Source organism: Colletotrichum acutatum (assembly GCF_030867785.1).
Source record: "Colletotrichum acutatum strain CBS 112980 chromosome Unknown BDZ83scaffold_6, whole genome shotgun sequence".
Classification (NCBI taxonomy): Eukaryota; Fungi; Ascomycota; class Sordariomycetes; order Glomerellales; family Glomerellaceae; genus Colletotrichum; species Colletotrichum acutatum.
In genome coordinates, this window is record NW_026849000.1 from 379,195 (window position 1) to 398,310 (window position 19,116).

Genomic DNA, 19,116 nt, shown 5'->3' on the forward strand with positions numbered 1-19,116 from the left:
CCCAACGTTTTGTTTGCCTTTCTTTTTCTCTGTTTCTTCCCTCTCTTCTCAAGAAAGCCGGGTCTTAATTCCCACATCAGCAGCACTAGGGTGAAAACAACTCACGAGGCTGCGACGATCTCTCGTATTCTGCCATTCGAAATGAGCTTCACTGGGAAGCGCGGATATCCCGGAGATCAGCGCATCTCACGAGCGGATCATCCGGGCTTCAACTTTCTATAGAAACCCCCGTTCATGTCTATACAAATCTCCGCCCATCTCAAACCCATTCGCCAGACAGACAGACAGACAGACAGACAGACAGACAGACAGACATCATGATGGGCTCAGCCCTCTCCTCGACAAGTCAAACACACCCCACGAACGACGCACAAAGTGACTACCTTGACGAAAAAGCCACGAAATGCCAAGAACATATCTCTACTCTGCTCAACTCAGCTATCATCACCACGTCCATCTTGGATGATCTGCATCCCCAGCTGCCGGAATAGACCGTTCAGCCCTCCCAAGCGCACGACTTACAAAGCCGTCTCTTATCAACACCCTCACGCATCTCATCTCACCTCACCCGACCGAATCTCCCAATTCAGGCTACGAACAATTTACCCATCGGAACCAAAGAAACTCAACACCACCACCACCACTAACATTAACAAACACGAAGAAACCAGGCAGACACCCCTTGAACTAACGCAGACGCTTCTGCAAGGCAACGTGTCGCCGGCCCAACAGCTGAACAACTTTCAAAGTTTTGACTTACACCAGGCTAAAAAGCTCCATCTTCTGGTCATGCGTCCAATTTCCCCTCCTTAGCCTTGATCGAAACCTGTCCGCTGTTCTGCTCCTCATCTTACTCACTCATGATCATATAAAGAGACGATTTGGACCGCGAGGTTTTGATTAACAAAGTCTTTATTTCTTTCCTTTCTGACTGACCAGGTATCAATTCCCAAAACTATCCCATTTGTTTCTCATTTCCCCTTTGAATCCAACACAAATACACAAGGGGGGGCAACACATAAAAGTACACATGCACAACAACTTGTCGTCCCCTATTCCTCCTCATGCCCCTTTCCTCCTTTTCCCTGTTGTTCCACCTTCGTCAACTCTTCCCCTGAGGAATACACTGTTCTAGGGAATGCGCCGCCCACCACAAGACAGGAGAAATCGTCGACTTCGTGCTGTTGTTATTACAGGGGATGTTTTGTTTTCCGGGTCGCGCCGTGAGGCCTTGAGAAAAAGCAACGGAGAAATTCCAAAGCTGCCAAACCCGACAAAGCCCTTCGTGTATCAGGCATCGATGACGGTTCCCTTTCTTTCCCTTTCCACTTTTACCCTGAACCTCCTTCCATCCTCATTATTGTCCTCCTCCTCCCATCCCCATGCGATTCCCACCTCCCCCACCTAGGTCGTAAAAGGGCCGTCGAGATTCGGATATCGTCAAATGATTCCCAACATGCCAGTGGCTTTCCCCATCCGCCCGACCGGCTCCGGCTGTTATGCTTTCGTTGCATCATATCATCGGGAACAATTTCAGTCGACATGGTCGATGAATGTCTCGACGAGAAAGGAATGTAAGAACTGGAAAAGAAAATATTAAGACAGCACAAACCGCCGTACCAAGCTCCGAAAACCCCACGAGTACCCGAACGACCAAAGACAAATTATGAACTCGAAGCGACAGAAAAACCACCAATGATATATCCAGATGCAAATGTTCCGAGTCGACGGGGTAATAGTATGTGCTTGACAAAGAAAACGGTGCCTTAAGGCCAAGAGCCACGCAACGAATCGAGGCGGGAATTGAAGCGACAGATCAGGTGATCGTCCCTTATCGACAAATTTGACGATTACACACGGCATTGCGAAGTATGTCGGCAGTGGGTTGTGTATGAGTGTTGAAACCCAGAAAACAAAGTACCAACTTGATGTATGCTTTTGGGGGTTTGATTTGACCTTTTCTGTTCCTTTCTTTCTTTTCGGCTGGATCCCTCTTGGCCCGTGAATATGGACCCAGGGGAGGGATGACAGGCGTGGCGAGGCACTGGGCCTAGAGGCATCCGAAGGGCTCATCCTCTTTTCAACAATCGACAGCTCGGTTCTGTGGAGCCCGCGTGGTATCTCCTTCTCTTTTCAATCAACGAGGTAGGGGAATATGTTAAAATCAAATCGAAGTCAAAATTTCCGGTGGTGGTACAGCAAGCGGCGCCTAGACTAGGCACCGATGGAAATGATGATTTGGTAACGGAAGGCACAGATGCCTGGCGTGGCGGGAGCCATCGTCGAATGGCGTCTGGCTCTTACATGTTCTCGATACGTGCGGACGGGAGCTGCATTGAGGGGTCCTCGAACTCGATCTTGGGGCCGCCCCAAGGGTCGTACACGCCGGAGCCATAGGTCGGCAGCTGGCCGATCGTCGCAACCTCGACCGGGGCCTGGTACGGGACGCCGTTCCAGTACTCTTCGGGTTGAGCCTGGGGCGTCGGTGAGGCGTATTGGCTGACTTGCTGAGGCGGAGGCTGCGGTGCCTGAGTCGGGATCGGTTGGGGGGTATGGATCTGCTGTTGCATCTGCTGGTGCGGGTACGCGACCATGCCGGCTTGTTGTTGCTCGAGGACAGGGGAGGCATGATGCAGGGCATATGTGGCTGCTTGGGTTGGCTGGTGAGTATAAAACCCTTCCTGAATGGATGGGCTCCGACCCGATGCTGCCGAGAAGCTGCTCGGGCTGCTTTGGATGGATTGGTTCATACCAGGTTGAGAGTACGGCACATCAACCTGCGGCTGTTGTTGCCGGGGCACCTGTCCGTACTGTTGGGGCATGGCCGTGTTCATGGTAGCGACACCCGGGTTGCCCTGCTCAGTCACGTAGTACGAGTGCTGGCCCATGCTGGCGGTTCGCTGCAGCATGTGTACACCGGGGTGTTGCTGGTCGTGGACCATACCGTGGACCTCGTGTGCTCCGCCTGACGAAAGGCTATGGCGGTGCGCGCCGTAGTGTTGCTGTTGATGCTGCTGGGGCATCGGGTAACCGTTCATGTGCTGGCCGAAGTCGGCAAATGAGGCAGCTCGGTGCATTGCGTGACCCATACCGGGGTGGTTCATGGCCATGACGCCTTGCGGAGGCCATTGCATGCCGGCGTGCTTCGGGGTCGAAGGAGACTCGCCACTGTCGGAGTCTGATGTGCAGTCGTCCAACAGCTCGTTGGGGTGGAGGCCGCGCTGGTGAGATCTCCTTTGGTGCTTGACCATCGTGGTCTTGCGGCAGAAGCTGTTCAGTTGATTAGTGTCAACTCCATCAAGTGAAGGCAAAGCCTTGTGGCTCGAGATCTACCTCTTCAGGCAGCCATCGTGGGCGCACTTATAAGGGCGTTTGCCAGTGTGAATGCGGCGATGTCTGGCCAAACTCGAAGACTGCGAAGGTTAGTGCCTGTTGGAACATGCCGCTGTCAAAGAGGAATCATACATCAGAGAATCGCTTGCCGCAACCAATGTGCTGGCATTGGTGAGGCTTCTCTCCCGTGTGAGTACGGATGTGGACAGTCAGAGCACTACGTTGAATAAAGCTCTTGCCGCAGCCGGGTGTTGTGCAGGAATAAGGGCGCTCGTTGGTGTGAATGCGGTAGTGTCTCTGCAAATCGGACTTCCTGTTGAAGCTCTACAAGACGTCGAGATTAGATCCGTCCATGTCACACCACAGTAGTAGCCGAGCGGCGCTGCGACTCTAGACTCACCTTGTTACACGACTGCCAGTCGCACTGGAAGGGGCGAGCAGTGGGCTCGTTCTCGACAAGCTCCATGAGTTCCATTTCTTTGGGTTTTGTTGTGTGTTGATCGGGATTACCAAGATGCGGACCGGTGCAGTAGCTGTACTACTTATATATTTCCGCGGTGAAAGATATTAAATGTGTCTTGAATTATCGGGTGATGAAGGACTAGGCCGGTATGGTGTCCGGAGCAGAAGAAGCAAGGGTAACGTGGATGGATGTGTGTAATATGATACTCTGGATCGGAACGTTGCTTAAGCGGGTTGCTCAAGGCGGGTTCTCTGTATGTAGACTCCCTAATCGTCGTTCAAGGAATGGCGGGTTGGGATAAGAAGGCAAGGGTGGTGAATCTGTGCCGAGAAGTAGGAGGTTGACGACTTGAGACAGGAACGGGTGCGGCGTCCAGCGCAAGGTTGCCGAAGATGAGCAGTGTTCGAAGCGTTGAAGACGACGGTGCGTTTAAGAACGTTGAACAATGGAAGAGGAGGATGGACGGATGATGTTTAAGAGAGAAGAAGATGAGGAGGAAGAAGAGGCCTGAGCTTGGTTGGGGGTGTTGGTATTAATCAGGCGTGGTGGCTGTGACGGGGAAAGCTGACACTCCTCTTGAGGTCGAGGGAAAGAGATGGAGATTAAGGTGTGTGAGAAGGAGAGTAAGGCAAGGTAGTGCGAGAGAGGAAGGGGAGTGAAGCTGGTAGGAAACGATCAGCTCAAGATAACCCAAGGTACGACGAACTGATGAAGGCCAGGAGGTAGAATGAGTTCATAGCGGGTGGGAGTAGCCTTCTTTAAGACAGCCACAAGTGTGGACGTACCAGAAGGTGGGAGGGTCCTGGTGCACAGGCACTAAAATTCTCCGTCTTCGATGAAAATTAGCCACCTGACTGGAGGATCTGTTGCGAGTGGTCGAGCGCAAACTGGTGGGAAGTGCTGATGTTGCTTACAGGACAATCCCTTCTTCGGGCGGCGGATGAGATAAGAAGGGTGAACCAAGTTCGGGCTGGCTTGCCGTGTATTTTGTTTCGAAGTCCAAGTGTCGAGGGCCGGCGTGTGTTAAGTTTCCGAGACTAGAAGCATAATGGTGACCACCAGGAACAATGCGATCGTCGAACCTCTGAGCGCTCAGGTACGGGAGACCAAGCGGATCTTGGACGACTGGCGTCGTTTTCTGCTTGAGGGGTGTCTGGATGACAAGAAACAGACTCGAGTCTTCTACCGGCAGCTTCCTTGCTTCTATTTTCTCGTCTGGCTTCTCTTCGACGACTCGCGCAGAAGTGTGCACAGAGCTCTTGATGGTCTCCGAAGATGAAGAGGATCCACTGCAAGATGGTCTAGACAGACGGACCGCGAGAATCACCCAAGTGGGGGGCCGAAGGAAGGTACTAGGAGGGACGTCTGAGGCTCTTCTGTCTCTATTCTCGTGGTGTGTGGTGAGGCTACTTTGGGAGATGCCAGGATGTTGCAAGTGTCGACGACGGTGAGCCGAGAATGGAGAAACCTTGGTGTCTGTGGTGAGAGTCGAGTAGTGTGTGTCGTGGTGGAGAACTGACGAGTGAACGACAGATTTGATGTTTTTGTTATTTGTTGTCAATCGACTTATGAAGGATGATGATGACAGCGATGGTACGGTGTTGTTGGTTTGAATGTAGTTTATCCTTAGGAACGACAAGGACGAGTGGGATATGCCCGGCACAAGACGAGTCCAAACGCAACAGCGTACTTTGGCTGAAGAAACGAAACAATGTGGGAAGTTGAGACGAGGTGCAGTTGCTTGCGTGTCGTTTGTGTATGTGAGAGGTCGTGGCGCTGTGTTATACTACAAGGGGCAGAAGAGAGACGATCGCAGGCAGGCCAGTCCAAGATTATCGTGGAGGCGTTGCTTTATGAGCGAAAGACGTGAGGCGTCTGATGAAGGTATATATTATCGGCAGCAATATAGCATTGCATTCAAAAAGAAGTGGTGCTTCTTTGCTCTGCTGGAGCGGGCAGGTTGCTCCTCCAGGGGCCCCTGGAACGAGGTATGGATTCTGAGCAGGGGGATAGGGGAGCTGTGGAGGCGTGGAGTGAGGTACACTCCTAGGTACCTGAGGTAGTACCGATTGGGCCCTTTCTTATTTTCGACGGTGCAGACGGGTAAGAGAGAGAGGAGAGGCAAGGCAGGGGTAGCGGTAGGGTAGGGTAGGGTAGTGGGAGAGGGAGGAGGAGAGAGGAGTAGTACCAGGAGGAGGAGGGTAAGGGTAAGGTAGGTCGAGTGACTTTTGGCATGTACCGTAACCGGCGTCGTCCTCGCCGGCGGGTCTTGGTGTGGGAGACGCTCGAGCGCTGGCAGGCCAGGTAGGGCCGGCCTGGTTTTGCTACAGAAATTGATTAGATCAACCGAGAGGAGAAACCACGCGCCAGACTTAGATGGCGGACGGCCCTGCGGGCGTGGCGATCCTTAGAACGGGGGAGTAGGTAGTCGTTCTGTGCGTCAGGTCGCAGACGTTCAAAACGGAATAGCCTCGATATAAATATATTATACGTTTTTGGGCTGACTGTGATGGACTGTCCGGAGGACGGGACAGAAGGAGTAGTTGAATTTGAAAGGAAGAGACGTTTGTTGGTGGGCTGATATTGGGCAAATGGGGATTTTGAGTTGAGGGGAATGACTGAGTGAGAGAGAAGCTGCAAGCGCACAAACACACACACCCGCAGGTTGAAATGATGTCTACTTTTGCTGCTGCTGTTGCTCGCTGGCTATATGCCGGGACCGAGAAGTTCGCACAACCCCAGTGTCCGAGCAAGTTCAACTGCACCTGGGGGCAAGGAGGCGGGAAAACGGGTGATGAGTGGGAGTGATATCCGTAGGTCAATGGACCCTCAAGATGTACACAGCTCAAAAAGCAGGCAAGAAGAAGCAAGGCCCCAATGTGACGAGTCGAGGCGGCAGAGTAATGATGAGACGCTCTAGGTATGCCGGTAGCAAGGGCCTCTAGTTTCTACTCTCCTCTCGGATCGCCTGTCCGTGGAGGTAGCCGTTGGCAAGGTGTATGAGAAGAGGGGATAAGTTTGCTTTATGTTGCAAAGAAGGAAGAGAGATCTGATACAAAAAAAAAGAGAGACACGGGTGTGGTACTGTATGTAGATACTGTACTGTACGGTACACCAGCACCAGAGGCAATGAACAAAAAAATAAAAATTTGTTGGTGACGACTTTGGGGGAGGGGGATCCTGGGAAAGCGGTGCTGGTTTGGATGGAGAATGAGCTGGGCTGAGATGACGGTTGGGGAGCGCGTCTGTGAGGTGAGGACGAGCGGTGTTGAAGATGAGATGTGAGGAGCGTTTCTTTTTCCACGACGTCGCTCTGCTGCTGTGTTGCTGGCGCTGGGCTGTTCTGGTGGTGGGAGTGGTGGTGGAGGTTCCGCAAGCCACGGCCGCAATTCCCTAACGAACGGACAGAGTCGGGGGTCTGTCCTCTGGGCAAGGAAGCACAGTCGTTGAGGAGAAAGAAGCTTCGGAAACCAGCCAGCAAGCGGTCCAAAGAGGGTGGGATAACGCGGAGGGGGGCCGAGAGAGAGAGAGGGAGAGGAGATCTCGAAAAGCTCCAGCCAAGTCCGAGTCCAAGATGATGAACAAGGTTGTTTAACGTGTTGGATAATCAAAAGAAGGTGTGTGTAATGTGTGATGTGTGTGATGGCGTCGGCGTAGATGGCGATGTGATGTGCACACAGACAATTGGGCCCAGATGTCGACAGCAGTCAGGCGATGTGTGAAGGACAGGCGATTGACGCAAGGTATGACTGGACTGCCGGTGATGGAGGGGGTTGAGGTTTTTTTTCTTAGCGGGCGTAAATGTGCGTGATGGTAGACTGCATGCTCCCAAAAGACGCGAGAAAACCACGATCAGTAAAGGATGTCCCCCCTGTCCAAACCGTAGGCGTAGAGAAAAGAGTGAGTCGAGGTAACGTCGAGAATGTAGTAACCGAAACCACACGAGAAACCGGGAACAGGAAAAGAGTGTGATGGCGAGAAAAGAGACAGGCAAGGCAAAGCAAGGGTTGGTTCAAACAGCAGAAGCAGCAGCAGAAGAAGAAGAAGAAGAAGATGAGGAGGAGGAAGAGGGAGTTCAAAAAGGTGTATCCGTAGAAGTCACAACATCACAATTCAAGAAGAGGCTTTTTGCCTTCCCGTTACCGGCATGCGGTTGCGGCTTCGATTAACGTTGCGCGGGCAGCCAGCGGGGCGGGTTTTTTTTTCCTTACAACAAAGAAAGTGAGCCCCAACGTTGCGGTTGTTTCCTTTCCTTTGTGTGTCTGAGGATGTTGTTGTTGATCCTGCCACACCAGAGAGCAAAGCAGGAGGTAGGGCGAGAAAAGAACCACACACATCTACACTAGCCGTCGCAGTTGCTGAGCCAAAAACGCTACTGTGGGAGTAGCAGAGGCAACCGTGATGGACGGCACGGGGCGGCCGTCGCATGAGTGAGAGAGAGAGAGAGAGATGGAGAGAGAGAAGCTGCTAGCCCTTGATCCAACAACGAATGTCCATAGTTAGACTGCGGATACATGACAATGTTTACGAGGAGCCAGTCGAACGTTTGATCGAGGACGCGAATGGAGTGCAATGAAGCAAGCGAAGCGAAGCGAAGCGACGGTGTAAGTGGTGCCCAACGCAAGGTAGTATGCGGAGAGAGCCTTTTCTCATTGGCGTCGTGAAATGTATGGTCAGAATGATTGACTACTACGAAAAGGTAGCCTTGCATCGCTTCCAGTCCGTCCCGGTCTGGCTGTCTCTTGTCTCCCAGTCAGAGTCGTCCTTTGCGGTTTTCGTGGCCCCTTTGGTGGAGATGGACACGATACATGCGAGAATACGTTGAAATCGTGGCTTTCAAGGCTAGACCGAGACCGAAGGCGTTTGGTTCTCTCGGCGGAACTTGACTGAGCCAGCCTCTTTTCCCTCTCCTTCTATCTCTAAAAAAAAAAAAAAAAAAAAAAAAAGGAAATCTGGCGATGAAGCCCGACTTGCTGTGGCCGTTCAACAACGTCGGATACCTATCCCCACAACTGCCAACCTTGCTGAGGTCGCTGTCCCATCAGGTGTACGTACGGACGGATACCCATGGAGCGTGGAGTTACGGATACTCTGTGTAGAAACTCTCCCACTTTCTCTCCGTGCCTAATCATTCATCAAATGGATGGAGGTGAAAAACTGCCAGTATGTATCCGTACCCGTAACAGCGTCTCCCTATCCCGCCCACTCGGTCGCAACCTTGCTCCATAGGAACGTCGTAATGGTGAGCAGCAAGACCTCGCCCAAGTGCAAGGGGTGACGAGAAACCCCCCACAAGTCGTTTCTTGCGCGAGCAGAAAGAAAATCCCAAGCGAAGAGATACCAAGATACAGGCGTGGAGAGAAAGAGAGAGTTCTGGCTGAATGGGGGCGGAAAGCTGATAAGTCACTTTTTACCTTACGCAACAAAACTGGAGTCTTGTCCCACGCCGTTGTCTTCTGTTATTCTTCTTTTTTTCGTCGTCGTCGTTGTTTCTTGAAAGGCGAGGTACAGCAGGTCAACAGGCACAGGGTTCAGGCCCCCCCCCCCGCCCCAAGGTGTGGGCGGGCGAGGAGACAGGGCAAGACAGGACAGTGGGAAACATCCAGCAGGTACTTGCAAGCCTGCAGAGCTCGCTCTCCCCTGTCTGCTTCTTGTCTTTCCTCTGTCTCTGCCTCTGTTTCTGTGTCTCTCTTCTCTGCATCTGGTCTCTGCCACTCACCGGGGCCGGATCCAGGGGCCAGGGGCTGAAAAGGGAGATGCGGTACGTACCCCCCAGGTAAGGTACAGCGTTCTGCGCACCTAAGCAGTACGGATAGGTAGAGCTCTCTCCCACACCCAAGCTGCACAGCTCCTCCAGCTCTCAGTCGACGCCTCCGCCCACGCCCACTCTTCTAGCCCACGCCTTTCCATAGAAAGAAATACCATCCAAGTTGTCGTCGTTATTGTTGTCCTCGTAGTGCGGATATTTTGCAGACGGCGACCGAGACACACAGTACTGGACGTGAGTACGTACTCTTCCTCTTGCTTCCTCCTAGATGATCCACCAAGAAACCTCCCCCCACAATGACTCGTCGTTTCCCATTGGAAACGCAACGCGCGCACCTGTGAATGGGAAGACTCAAGAGAGGAGCTGCCCGATAGCACCGGTGCATTAAGACCGTCGGGGGATATTGGACAAGAGGACCGAAAAGTAAGCCGTTAACTCTAGTAACTCAAACTCTCACCCAATGGCCGGGGACGAGACAAAGAGGCTGCAAAACAAACGCTTGCCAATCTCCTTACTCTCTCCTCTTTCTTCACACACACTCTCTCTCACTCATCCTTCATCCGAATATCAAGGAGATAAGGAGCCAATTTAGAGAAATGACCGAGAAACCAGGCAGAAACCTTCGTTCCGGCTTAGCCATGAGGAAAAGAGCGAGAAAATGAGAGAGACAGCGGGAGGAGACATGTTTCGCGGTTTCGGGACCAAGTCCGCCTTCCCTGCCTGTTCCCGACCCCCCCCCCCTTCCAAAGCCCACCTACACGTACTCAATCTCTCACTTCTTCAGCGCACAACAGCAGCTGCAGCAGACGCAGTATCCGTAGCCTGTAGGTACAGTGTTGGAACTCCGGACACCGAGAGAGTGAGAGGGGGAAAACGAGAGGAGAATAAGTATCCGTACGGCCAGGGCTTACAGAGGAGGACCTCCGCGGAAAGAGACCTTGAAGCTGTCTGTCTGCAAAGCCATTACTAGCGAAAGACCTTCGCCTTCAGGGACAAGGGCTACTGCGAGTGGAAAGGGAAGGGGAAAGGGGTGTCGCCCGAGAAAGTCTTTGCCAAGAACCAAACCTCCGGCAGGGGTGGGAGAGCATCCGCACCCGAAGGCAAAAAAAGGGATGCGGGCCTACTGCAGGCCCATGGTCGCCGGGGTCCCCTCCCCCCTTGGCTCCGAGCTGGCCGCTTCTGGGGCACACACCTTTTCTTCTCACTGTCTCTTCTTCTCCCACTCTGCCTCTCTGTTCGAGGTACGTAACTCGTCTCCCTGCTCGCTCTCTGTCTCCCCCACCGCAGACTGAGGAAGAAGAAAAAAGAGAAAAAAGCCCATTTTCTCACCCCCCCCCCCTTACCATCGTAGTTGTGGTTGTCTTCAGTGTTGCCGGCCCATCCCAGGCCCAGGATAAGGTATTGTGTAGGGTTGTCCAAGAGAATGGGGACGGCATGAGAAGCCGCAGTGACAGGTAGCGAAGGTGGTGGGGTGAAGAACGAGGATGGTGTGTCATGTTGCATGTGTTGACCTGATGCTCCCTTTTTCGATGCTCGTTCTATCGATGTGTACGGAGTGATACGAGCACAACTCATAAGAGAGTAATGGCATACTGGAGAATGGTGGATGGATGACATGTTGTAAGCTTTGAGACTGACGTAGTGCGCTTCAGTCAAGCTCGTGAAAGTTAGTGATCAAGCCGCCTCGAGAGGACTGGAGGCGGAAGATGGCAATCCAAGTAAACATCTGCAGCTCAGACCGAATTGAGGAGGCTGTCCTGGTGTAAAGAGTCTATCCTGCGGCCTGCCACCTTTTGCGCTGCATGGTCGCACAAACTCCGGTGGAGAGGGACGAGATATGTTGCAGCCGTAGAGGAGAGATTCGGCCCCGGCTCGTCACATAGTGTAGATTCCGGCCAGGTATCGATCGAATCCTTCACTGACTGGCCACCGCCTTACTCGATTCTGAAATGCGTATCGACCTTCTCCTCTCAACCCACACTCTGTTGGAAAGGCTCTGCCCACACAGCTCTTGGGAGTCGGGACTTATGCCCTGTGTCTGTTGCCGCCACAATCCGATTGCCTGCCAAAGCCAAGTGGCTCATCTCCTCCCCACTTCCTTGTGCAAGACTGTACTGCGTATGGATAGTGTGTAGTACGGATACCGCAAGCTTTTAGAGTTTGACCAGGAAATCTGCAGACGTGTGGCATCGTCATGTCATGTCAGCGCTGCCAAATCGCAGCCGCCCTTCGCTACGCAGCGTAATGCTTCTTCCTTGCGTCGCATCCTCGTCGTTCAGCCCGTCTATCGATGCAAGCTTGTCGCAGCTGCACTAGACTGCATCCCGCATGCCAGATGACAGACAAGAAAGCTTCTTGTCCTTGTTTGATCGTGATCCGCCTTCCCCGTGGAGTAGCGTAACTTCGCGGCGCGTTCTAGTTGTCCAAGCCGATGTGCTACGTAAATCCTTTTTTTGCGCCTTTCAAGTTTCCGGGCATCCCTTGACTCTCGAGTCGTCTCATGGTTTGTTGGCCCAGTCATAAGCTCTGCAAAGCCTCGAGGTCGCGTCGGTAACCCATTGGAAAGCGGCTCTTGTTGACGAAGCATATTTCAATCAGCCCGCAGCGGAAGGAAATTTTTTACCTTGACAGGCCTCGTACCCAGCAAACAAGCATCTAGGTTATTGCGCCCGGCAGCTGCACGCCCACATTCCAAGCTCTTATGGAGAAGGCTTGTCCCTGAGCTTGAGCTTGAAATAGAAAGAAAGATGAGGGTAGAGGAAAAAAGAAGGGAAAAAAGCGCTCATGAGCTTACCAATGGTCCCCTCATGTGCCCCTCCTGATCTCCATCCGTAGTTGTCAAGATGCCAGTGCCGTACGTACCGCTTCGACGACTGCAATGCTGTCGTCAACTTCGCAGGTGGAGGCTTCGCCCCTCATATGAACATGGCCCCTCCATGTCTGGTTACATTCAAACACATCAATCACCGGGTGTCTGTGGCAGCATACTCCGCCAAACGCGTGGTCTCGACAAGAGCCGTCAACGACAGCTGCATGCCGGAGTTACATCTGCCAAACCATTGCAGTGCAAATGGAGAGGTCGCAGTCCAGGCTTGGGTCAGGCCAACCGTAGCCGACGCTGTTTTTTTGCCCACTTGAGCCTGCGGTGCTGACCGCCCTGGTATCTCGTCACTAGTTCCCTTATCACTGGGCTGGTCTGGTTGCAAGCCCCTGCTCCGTTGGAGACTTGCCGACATTGTTAGCCCCCAAGAAACAAACTCGAATGCTGGCCCCCTGGCGTTGGGGGATGCAAGTACCAGAGTTCCCTTCGTCATCGTCTATGGCAGTGACTACTCCGTACTCATGCGCCGCCGGGCACCAAAAAGTGCTGCAATATGACCTGCGTTGTTTCAAGAGTGCAGCTCGGAATGGACCTGTCTTGTTAGCCACCCTAGGAATTAGCCCTCCTCATACTGACACACACTGCCTCAACATCGTCTAAGGGGGGGGGGGGGCAAGAATCGTTGGAGCTCTTCTCCATGAAGCCCACGAGAGGAGTCAAACAGAAGTAGTAATATCTTTGTGGGATTTACCTCTCTTCGATCCCTGTCAGATGAATATTGCCCTCCCCTCTCTGGCTCAAGATGCTGTCACGAATCGGAACGAATAGCTCCCGTCTCCCCAGGACAAGGCATCGCTGTCAGCTTGCAGAATCGCAACTGATCGCCAATAGGGTCTGACCTACGTCGTCGTTGCCATAAAGTCAAGATTCAGCAAGAACATGCACTGAGAGTAAGTACATGCGATATACCTTTGACTAATTGAGGAGCCCCTCAGCGAAGACAAGCTGTCGATGTTGCGCCTTTGATGGGCCCTGGCCGGCGAAGATGACTGGTACTATGAAAGATGTTATGTAGCCTTGCTGGAAGCAAAAGGTAGATTGTTGAAGGTGGAATAAACAATTTGGAACGGTTGCAACCGTCCCGCGCCGCGCGAAATTCTTCACCAAGACGAAGCAGGGGAGTCCATGCTATTTGTCAATCATCCTCAATGCCCAAGTAGGGCCCCACGGCAGCTCTGTTTTCACCTGGACCAGTCCAGTGTGGGAATCACTCTCCTCAAGGACGTGCAAGGGGGGCATTGGCATGACCTTTGACCCCTCCACACCTTAAGCAGACCGTCTCTCATACCGGCTCGCATCCGAAGTGGTGTTCCGAACAGGGGCTTGCTTCGTGGAGGGTCTGATAATGGAGACGCCGTGATTTTGTCAAGCACCTCGCTACTTCGTGAGGTATCTAGAGCTTGACTCGATCAGTGCGGGTGTCCCCTGTAGCTTGCGCCTCTCTAGACGTGGCAAAGCTGGGAAAAGGGGTCCATGTAGGCTGAGTGCGGCATGTAATCTACAAAGATTTCAACAGCGGCGGATGTGTGTTGAAAGTCGGCCTGATGCTTTGGACTTGTCGTGGTTAAGCTGGCCACTTTTCGCAAGTCGCAAGCCCATGGGTCTCGAACTCAAATGCCAATTTCTCAGGGGTGAACTTGAAGGCTAGGCTGGCAGCCCTAACAGTACCATACATAGACTGTTGCATTCCATTGTCCTAGGCTCACATTCACTTACTTTGGATGGCCTCATTTAATCGTCGTCGTTAGTGTCAAGCCATCTGAATCTGCGGATCATCATGTCGTTCGGTCCGTTTTGGTTCAAGCTTCGATGCCCTAGAGTTACCCCAGACTCTAGGTCTCTGGATTGGGCAAAGGCTGTAATATCCTGGGCCGGCCACCAATGACAGGTCAGTTTCGGTGCTCATTTTGGAACCTCTCGTTCATGCTCTCGCCCATGGTTTACCAACGGGTTGCGTGTTAAGCGGCACCAGGGCAGCTGCCGATAAATTGTGTGGAACTCAGTCGTAAACTGGTGCTGTCGTAATCGCACGTCAGCGTTTGCTCACTCGCGCCGCTTGAAGAATGGATTCGTGCGTTTATCCCAACGCTCTGATTAAGCCTCACATTGCTTTTTCTTCGTCTGCTGCCAAACAACCCCAGTGCGGATTACCTGCCACCGCGGCCACATCCCGCCGCTGGGTGGGCGTTAAGGTTGCAGGGGCCATAACGGGGGCTATTACTGGTCTGTCCCGGTGCCTCTGCGTACAGCCATGGCTCTGCTGTCCTTCTCCGCTCCCAGATTGCACAGTCCGCCTCTCACCAGTCTCAACAACGAGTTGTGATAGGGTAGTCACACCAGTCTTAGGCATGGAACGCCCCAAAGGCTTGACGGCTGTGAACGATAGGTTTAATAAGCACAATCTCCCTTAGAAGCCCGGGCTCATAGAATCGCAGCTATTTCCGATATTTGAAGCCTCAGATAAGCACTGTTAAGTCAGCGTTACTTCGTGGAGCAGCCACAGACGCATGCTACGCCCGGCCAGATATGTTGGCGCAAGCAGCGGCTTAGACTCATCGTTTCCCCTGTTCGTCTTCCCGTCGTACGTTGGATCTGCATCTGAGAAGTCGCAGGCGACAGCTACTTGTTAGAGACTAATCGAGAGTCGTCCTACAGTAGATTTTCGACAGTACGGCTAGGTGCCCGTGCGCAACAGGCGGGTGGTGTGAGGCGGTGGGCTGTGATAGGTTGCACAGGAGCGGCTCACCAATGGAGGTCTTTCTTCGCCCGGCGGTGGCCTGCCTTATCAACCCTAGTTACCCATCGCGGCCTTGCCCTCCTGACAGGAGTCGGTGGCATGCTAAGGCCCCGTTCCGATGGAGCCCATTGGCAGTTCCTTGCAGGTTAGGTCCTCCATCCGTAAGAAGTCGTGAGGTCGGGGCTTTGAGAAGCAGGCCGACCCTAGTGCACAGGGATGATAGCGCAATGCGGGATTCGACAAAGAGGTGCCGGGGAACCATACTTCGGAGCCGGAGCTGTTGCTGGTGGAGAGCTGAGAGAGCCTTGGCCAAAACTGGGCCATTAGAGATTGCCATGCACGTCAGTCGCAACCGAGCCAGCAAGGCAAAGATCTTTGTGTGAAGGCAGGATATCGTCGCCGAGGCCCCCACGGCTGTTGAAGATGACCCGGCACCAATGACCTCGACCCCATTCGCAAAATGATATTGTCTCGCCTGAAAAAAAAAACCCCCATGCCGTGTTGTCTAGCGCCTTGATGTGTGTAGGTACTCTTCTTTATGAGGCTGCCAGGTCTTGCTGCTATCGATAGGGCAATTCGGATATGGAATGGTGGTGCGGCAGACATAGCGGCCCAAGAAGTGCTTCTTTTGGTACACCATACTATCAGACCGGGGCGTCACGGCAAAAACGGCCCCGGCCGACCGGCTCCGGCACGCAGCAAGGCTTGAATAGCGTAGGAGGAAAGTACAGATGTCTAGATGTCTCAACAATGGCCTCCAATGTACCACCCACAGCCCGATAGTGTAGGAGACGAGGCGACCGCGACGAAGTGGGGCGCAGATGGTGAAGTGTAACACGCATCGCTTGGCAACCTGGTAGCTTCAGGGTAAGAAAGATGCTCTCCCACTCCGTCATCAACAACACGGTGAAGACCCGAGGGCAGTTAGGTGGGGTTGGGTGGGATAACTGTCCCTTGGATGGCACCCTTATGCGTAATGAAAAGGGTTGTCGATCAATTGAGTTGGAGACCTTAAAGAGCGGTGGGAACAATATGGCGCACGGGCGGAGGGGCCGAAGGCGATGTTGAGGGTCGTCGGTCGTGTATTGGCGCTCGTGGAAGTTCGCGATGTTCATTGATGGTTGCGTATTGAAGGGCGGAGGCGGGAAGCGGGAGGGCAAGTCGGTCCAGACACGGGAAAGAAGCCAGGGATTTGGCGGCTGGGACATGTGTTTTGGGGCCAAATAGAACGTGGCAATGGAGGGGGGAAGACAAGCATCATGGTCGTCGCTTGTGTTTCCTGTGGTGTATTGTGGTGTACGTGCTTCGCCTGCCCTCCGGGATTGAAGATGTAAACCCCCATCAAGATGGACGTTGTTGTTGGCATTTGGATGTGGCTCGTGACTCTTGACTCTACGGAACTGACTCAACTTAGGAAGGCACGCATTTACGTTCTCGCCTTCCCGCTCCGAGATGGCTGCGATGCAAGGAAATCAAGGCAGGCACTCCGAAGGCAGACACCTTCTCTTGAAGCCGGAGTGGGAAGGCACGGCTTCGTCTTCTTAACCGCACCTACAAGAACTCTGCGCTTGGAAGTGATCATGCTCCTCCTTTTCACTATTTCGTATCCTTCCGTGTGTTGTTGCTTCCATTCCTTTGAGAGATGACTTTCGGGAACCACCTGCATCAACAGAATCACTATTGCCATCACAAATTCTTCGAGTGCCGGTGGGAGAGGAGGTCTGACTTACATACCTTCCTTCTCTCTTGCCCTTTTTTTGCTCCTGCCTGATTGTGTGCCTCTCGACTACCCCGCATTGACCTGTCCCTGAGCCGTGTCTACCCTCTTCTGAGAGGTCCATACATTGGTGATTGATGTCGTTCATACCCCACATTGGACCGAAAAGGGTCAGAGTCTTTCCTTCCCTCGGTTCCTTGCAGCAAGGCACACAAGGCAAGAGGAAAGCACAGCAAGAGCACTCTGGATTTCGCTGCCTCACCGCCCTCGGGCTACCCCAACCCTCCCACGCTTTCCCACGCTTTCCCACCCCAAATCTGGCCGAGCAAATCATTGTCCTCCAATTGACCCCACATGTTGTGAAGACTGCAACGCATCCCACGCATATACAAAGTATTCCATCGAGTCGCATCACCAGAAAAAGCCCTCAGAGTGTCACCGATCCAGACATTGTCAGCTTTTGGTTCGAAACATATGCAGGTGGGCAACCTTGTGTTAGCATTTCTTCTACAAGCGTCTTGACCGTCTTTGTGATAATCTGCAGACGCCACTTGTGGCTCTCCTCATGTGGCGTTGTGCAGCAGCAACAGCAAGTTAGCAACCGCATGCTCTCCTTCGCACTGCATGCCATGCCGTTAGGTACCCCTGGCCCCTCTCAGATCAGACAAGAAATTCCCGAATGCTACCAAGGGCCCCTCTTGATTGTCTACCTGCATCGTGTATCGTCAGATAGTCGAGTCTTCCAACCACATTTCGCTCAACTCTGGCTCAGTACTCTACTCCTTACCACATGGTGATTGACCATTCTTTCTTCCAATCCACCTATTCCCTTCCCGTCTCCATGGCTTGTGGATGGAGACCATCATCCGCCACCAACAAACTCCCCTTCTCCAGTTTACGGGTGTTCTCTAACATTGCTTGCGCACAGACCTACGCCTCTTCTCCTCGATCCAGGCACGAAGAGAGTTGAGAAAGGGGGGTAAGAGAAAAAGGGTCACTACGTTCGGTCGCGACTGGGTGATCTGCGACCAAGATGCTGACGAAACGTGGCTGACATGCCTGGCCTGTCTCTGCTTGTTAACCGCCCCTCCACTGCTCGTCCTGATGTGTACGGCGAGCGGCGTGCCTGGCTTCCTGCCCGTGCCACCGACCGATTGTGGGGGTTGCATTCTACATGGACTCAATCACTATTCGCGTCCAATCTTCAGTCCCGAATACTGTACTCCGTATACTAGAACAAATCTGACAAGCAAATCGCAGTTCGTCAACCGGTAGAGACAGCCCACTTGCAGACTCACCTACTTGCAGCTGGCTATCATGCAAGCCAGTGTCTTCGGATCACACTGATATCCAGTGCGGATAAAAGTCTCCTAAATTCCTAGCGGTCATTCCGCCGTATGCACCCTATCCCATACCCTGGCGTTGCCAGCCTCTCGTCCAAAAGGGTAAAGAACCCGCAGAGGAAATGGCTAGTCTCGAAGGAATGAATCGTTTAGGTCGTTACAGATACTGAACGAACACAGTACGGTCGTCTCTCGTACCACTCTTTTGTTTTTTGCCCAATTCGACAGTTGGACCGGCGAGGTGTGCCTCGGTCACGTCCAGGCCATCCCAATGGGGTAACAAATCCATGAGGGGGAACTACTGCAGGTGCTAAGTATGTCCCAATGGTGGTGCAGTTCCTTGATTTTGCGTCGCATGGCAATTGCTCCGGCTACCACTTCAAACGCCCAGAACGCACCGCAGACAGTGGGCGCAAGGCTCACTCAACGGCATATTCTTCGGACTCTGGTGCCTGAGAATCTTAGTTCTGGGTGATATACACTGGATAGTCCGCAACGGGAAATGCCGCCTGCGGTCTGGTTCTGATCTGGTGACTGGAAGTTTGACGAAAGTCATCACGCCACAAGGGGCAGGTCCCTTCAACTTCACCCGCAATGAGGGGCATGGTGTGGACAAATGCCATACTTTCAAGTCGAACAGCACGAACTTGGGCAAGTAGACACGCAGATGCATGTTCACTCGGATTGGGCGATAGGTGCGGTAAAAAGACACGGCAGAGCAGATACATACGCACACGAAGACGCATATTTACCCATCACCAGTTTGTGTAGTTGTTCAATCATGTCTGAATTCATTCTGAGTGGCTCGCCCTGGCTCTGAGAGTCCTGGATGCAGGCTGGTATGGTATGGCTGGCTCACACCATCAACACCTGCT

The 19,116-nt window shown here is 53.0% G+C and overlaps 4 protein-coding genes across 4 annotated transcripts; 1 reads left to right on the plus strand and 3 right to left on the minus strand.

The window, feature by feature from the left end:
• Positions 1–1,502: 1,502 nt before the first annotated feature.
• Positions 1,503–2,187, minus strand: BDZ83DRAFT_374585 (uncharacterized protein). The gene has a single exon (XM_060502669.1). The coding sequence runs from the start codon at positions 2,071–2,073 to the stop codon at positions 1,597–1,599; it is 477 nt and encodes a 158-aa protein (XP_060370610.1). The 5' UTR covers positions 2,074–2,187; the 3' UTR covers positions 1,503–1,596.
• Positions 2,188–2,300: 113 nt separating this feature from the next.
• On the minus strand, positions 2,301–3,808 carry BDZ83DRAFT_747335 (uncharacterized protein; the record flags this gene model as incomplete). Its single annotated transcript, XM_060513420.1, has 4 exons — positions 2,301–3,270; positions 3,334–3,413; positions 3,466–3,657; positions 3,734–3,808. 4 exons carry the CDS (start codon positions 3,806–3,808, stop codon positions 2,301–2,303), a joined length of 1,317 nt encoding a protein of 438 aa, XP_060370611.1.
• Positions 3,809–10,311: 6,503 nt separating this feature from the next.
• On the minus strand, positions 10,312–11,657 carry BDZ83DRAFT_601547 (uncharacterized protein). The gene has a single exon (XM_060507110.1). It carries the CDS (start codon positions 11,178–11,180, stop codon positions 10,563–10,565), a length of 618 nt encoding a protein of 205 aa, XP_060370612.1. The 5' UTR covers positions 11,181–11,657; the 3' UTR covers positions 10,312–10,562.
• A 4,171-nt stretch (positions 11,658–15,828) lies between these two features.
• Positions 15,829–16,867, plus strand: BDZ83DRAFT_601556 (uncharacterized protein). Its single transcript, XM_060507111.1, has one exon. It carries the CDS (start codon positions 16,528–16,530, stop codon positions 16,825–16,827), a length of 300 nt encoding a protein of 99 aa, XP_060370613.1. The 5' UTR covers positions 15,829–16,527; the 3' UTR covers positions 16,828–16,867.
• Positions 16,868–19,116: the final 2,249 nt, after the last annotated feature.

Bases quoted from the DNA above. Each gene is read 5' to 3' on its own strand.
- BDZ83DRAFT_601547 (XM_060507110.1), bottom strand. From the start codon at position 11,180: ATGTCATCCATCCACCATTCTCCAGTATGCCATTACTCTCTTATGAGT.
- BDZ83DRAFT_374585 (XM_060502669.1), bottom strand. From the start codon at position 2,073: ATGAGCCCTTCGGATGCCTCTAGGCCCAGTGCCTCGCCACGCCTGTCA.
- BDZ83DRAFT_601556 (XM_060507111.1), top strand. From the start codon at position 16,528: ATGGACGTTGTTGTTGGCATTTGGATGTGGCTCGTGACTCTTGACTCT.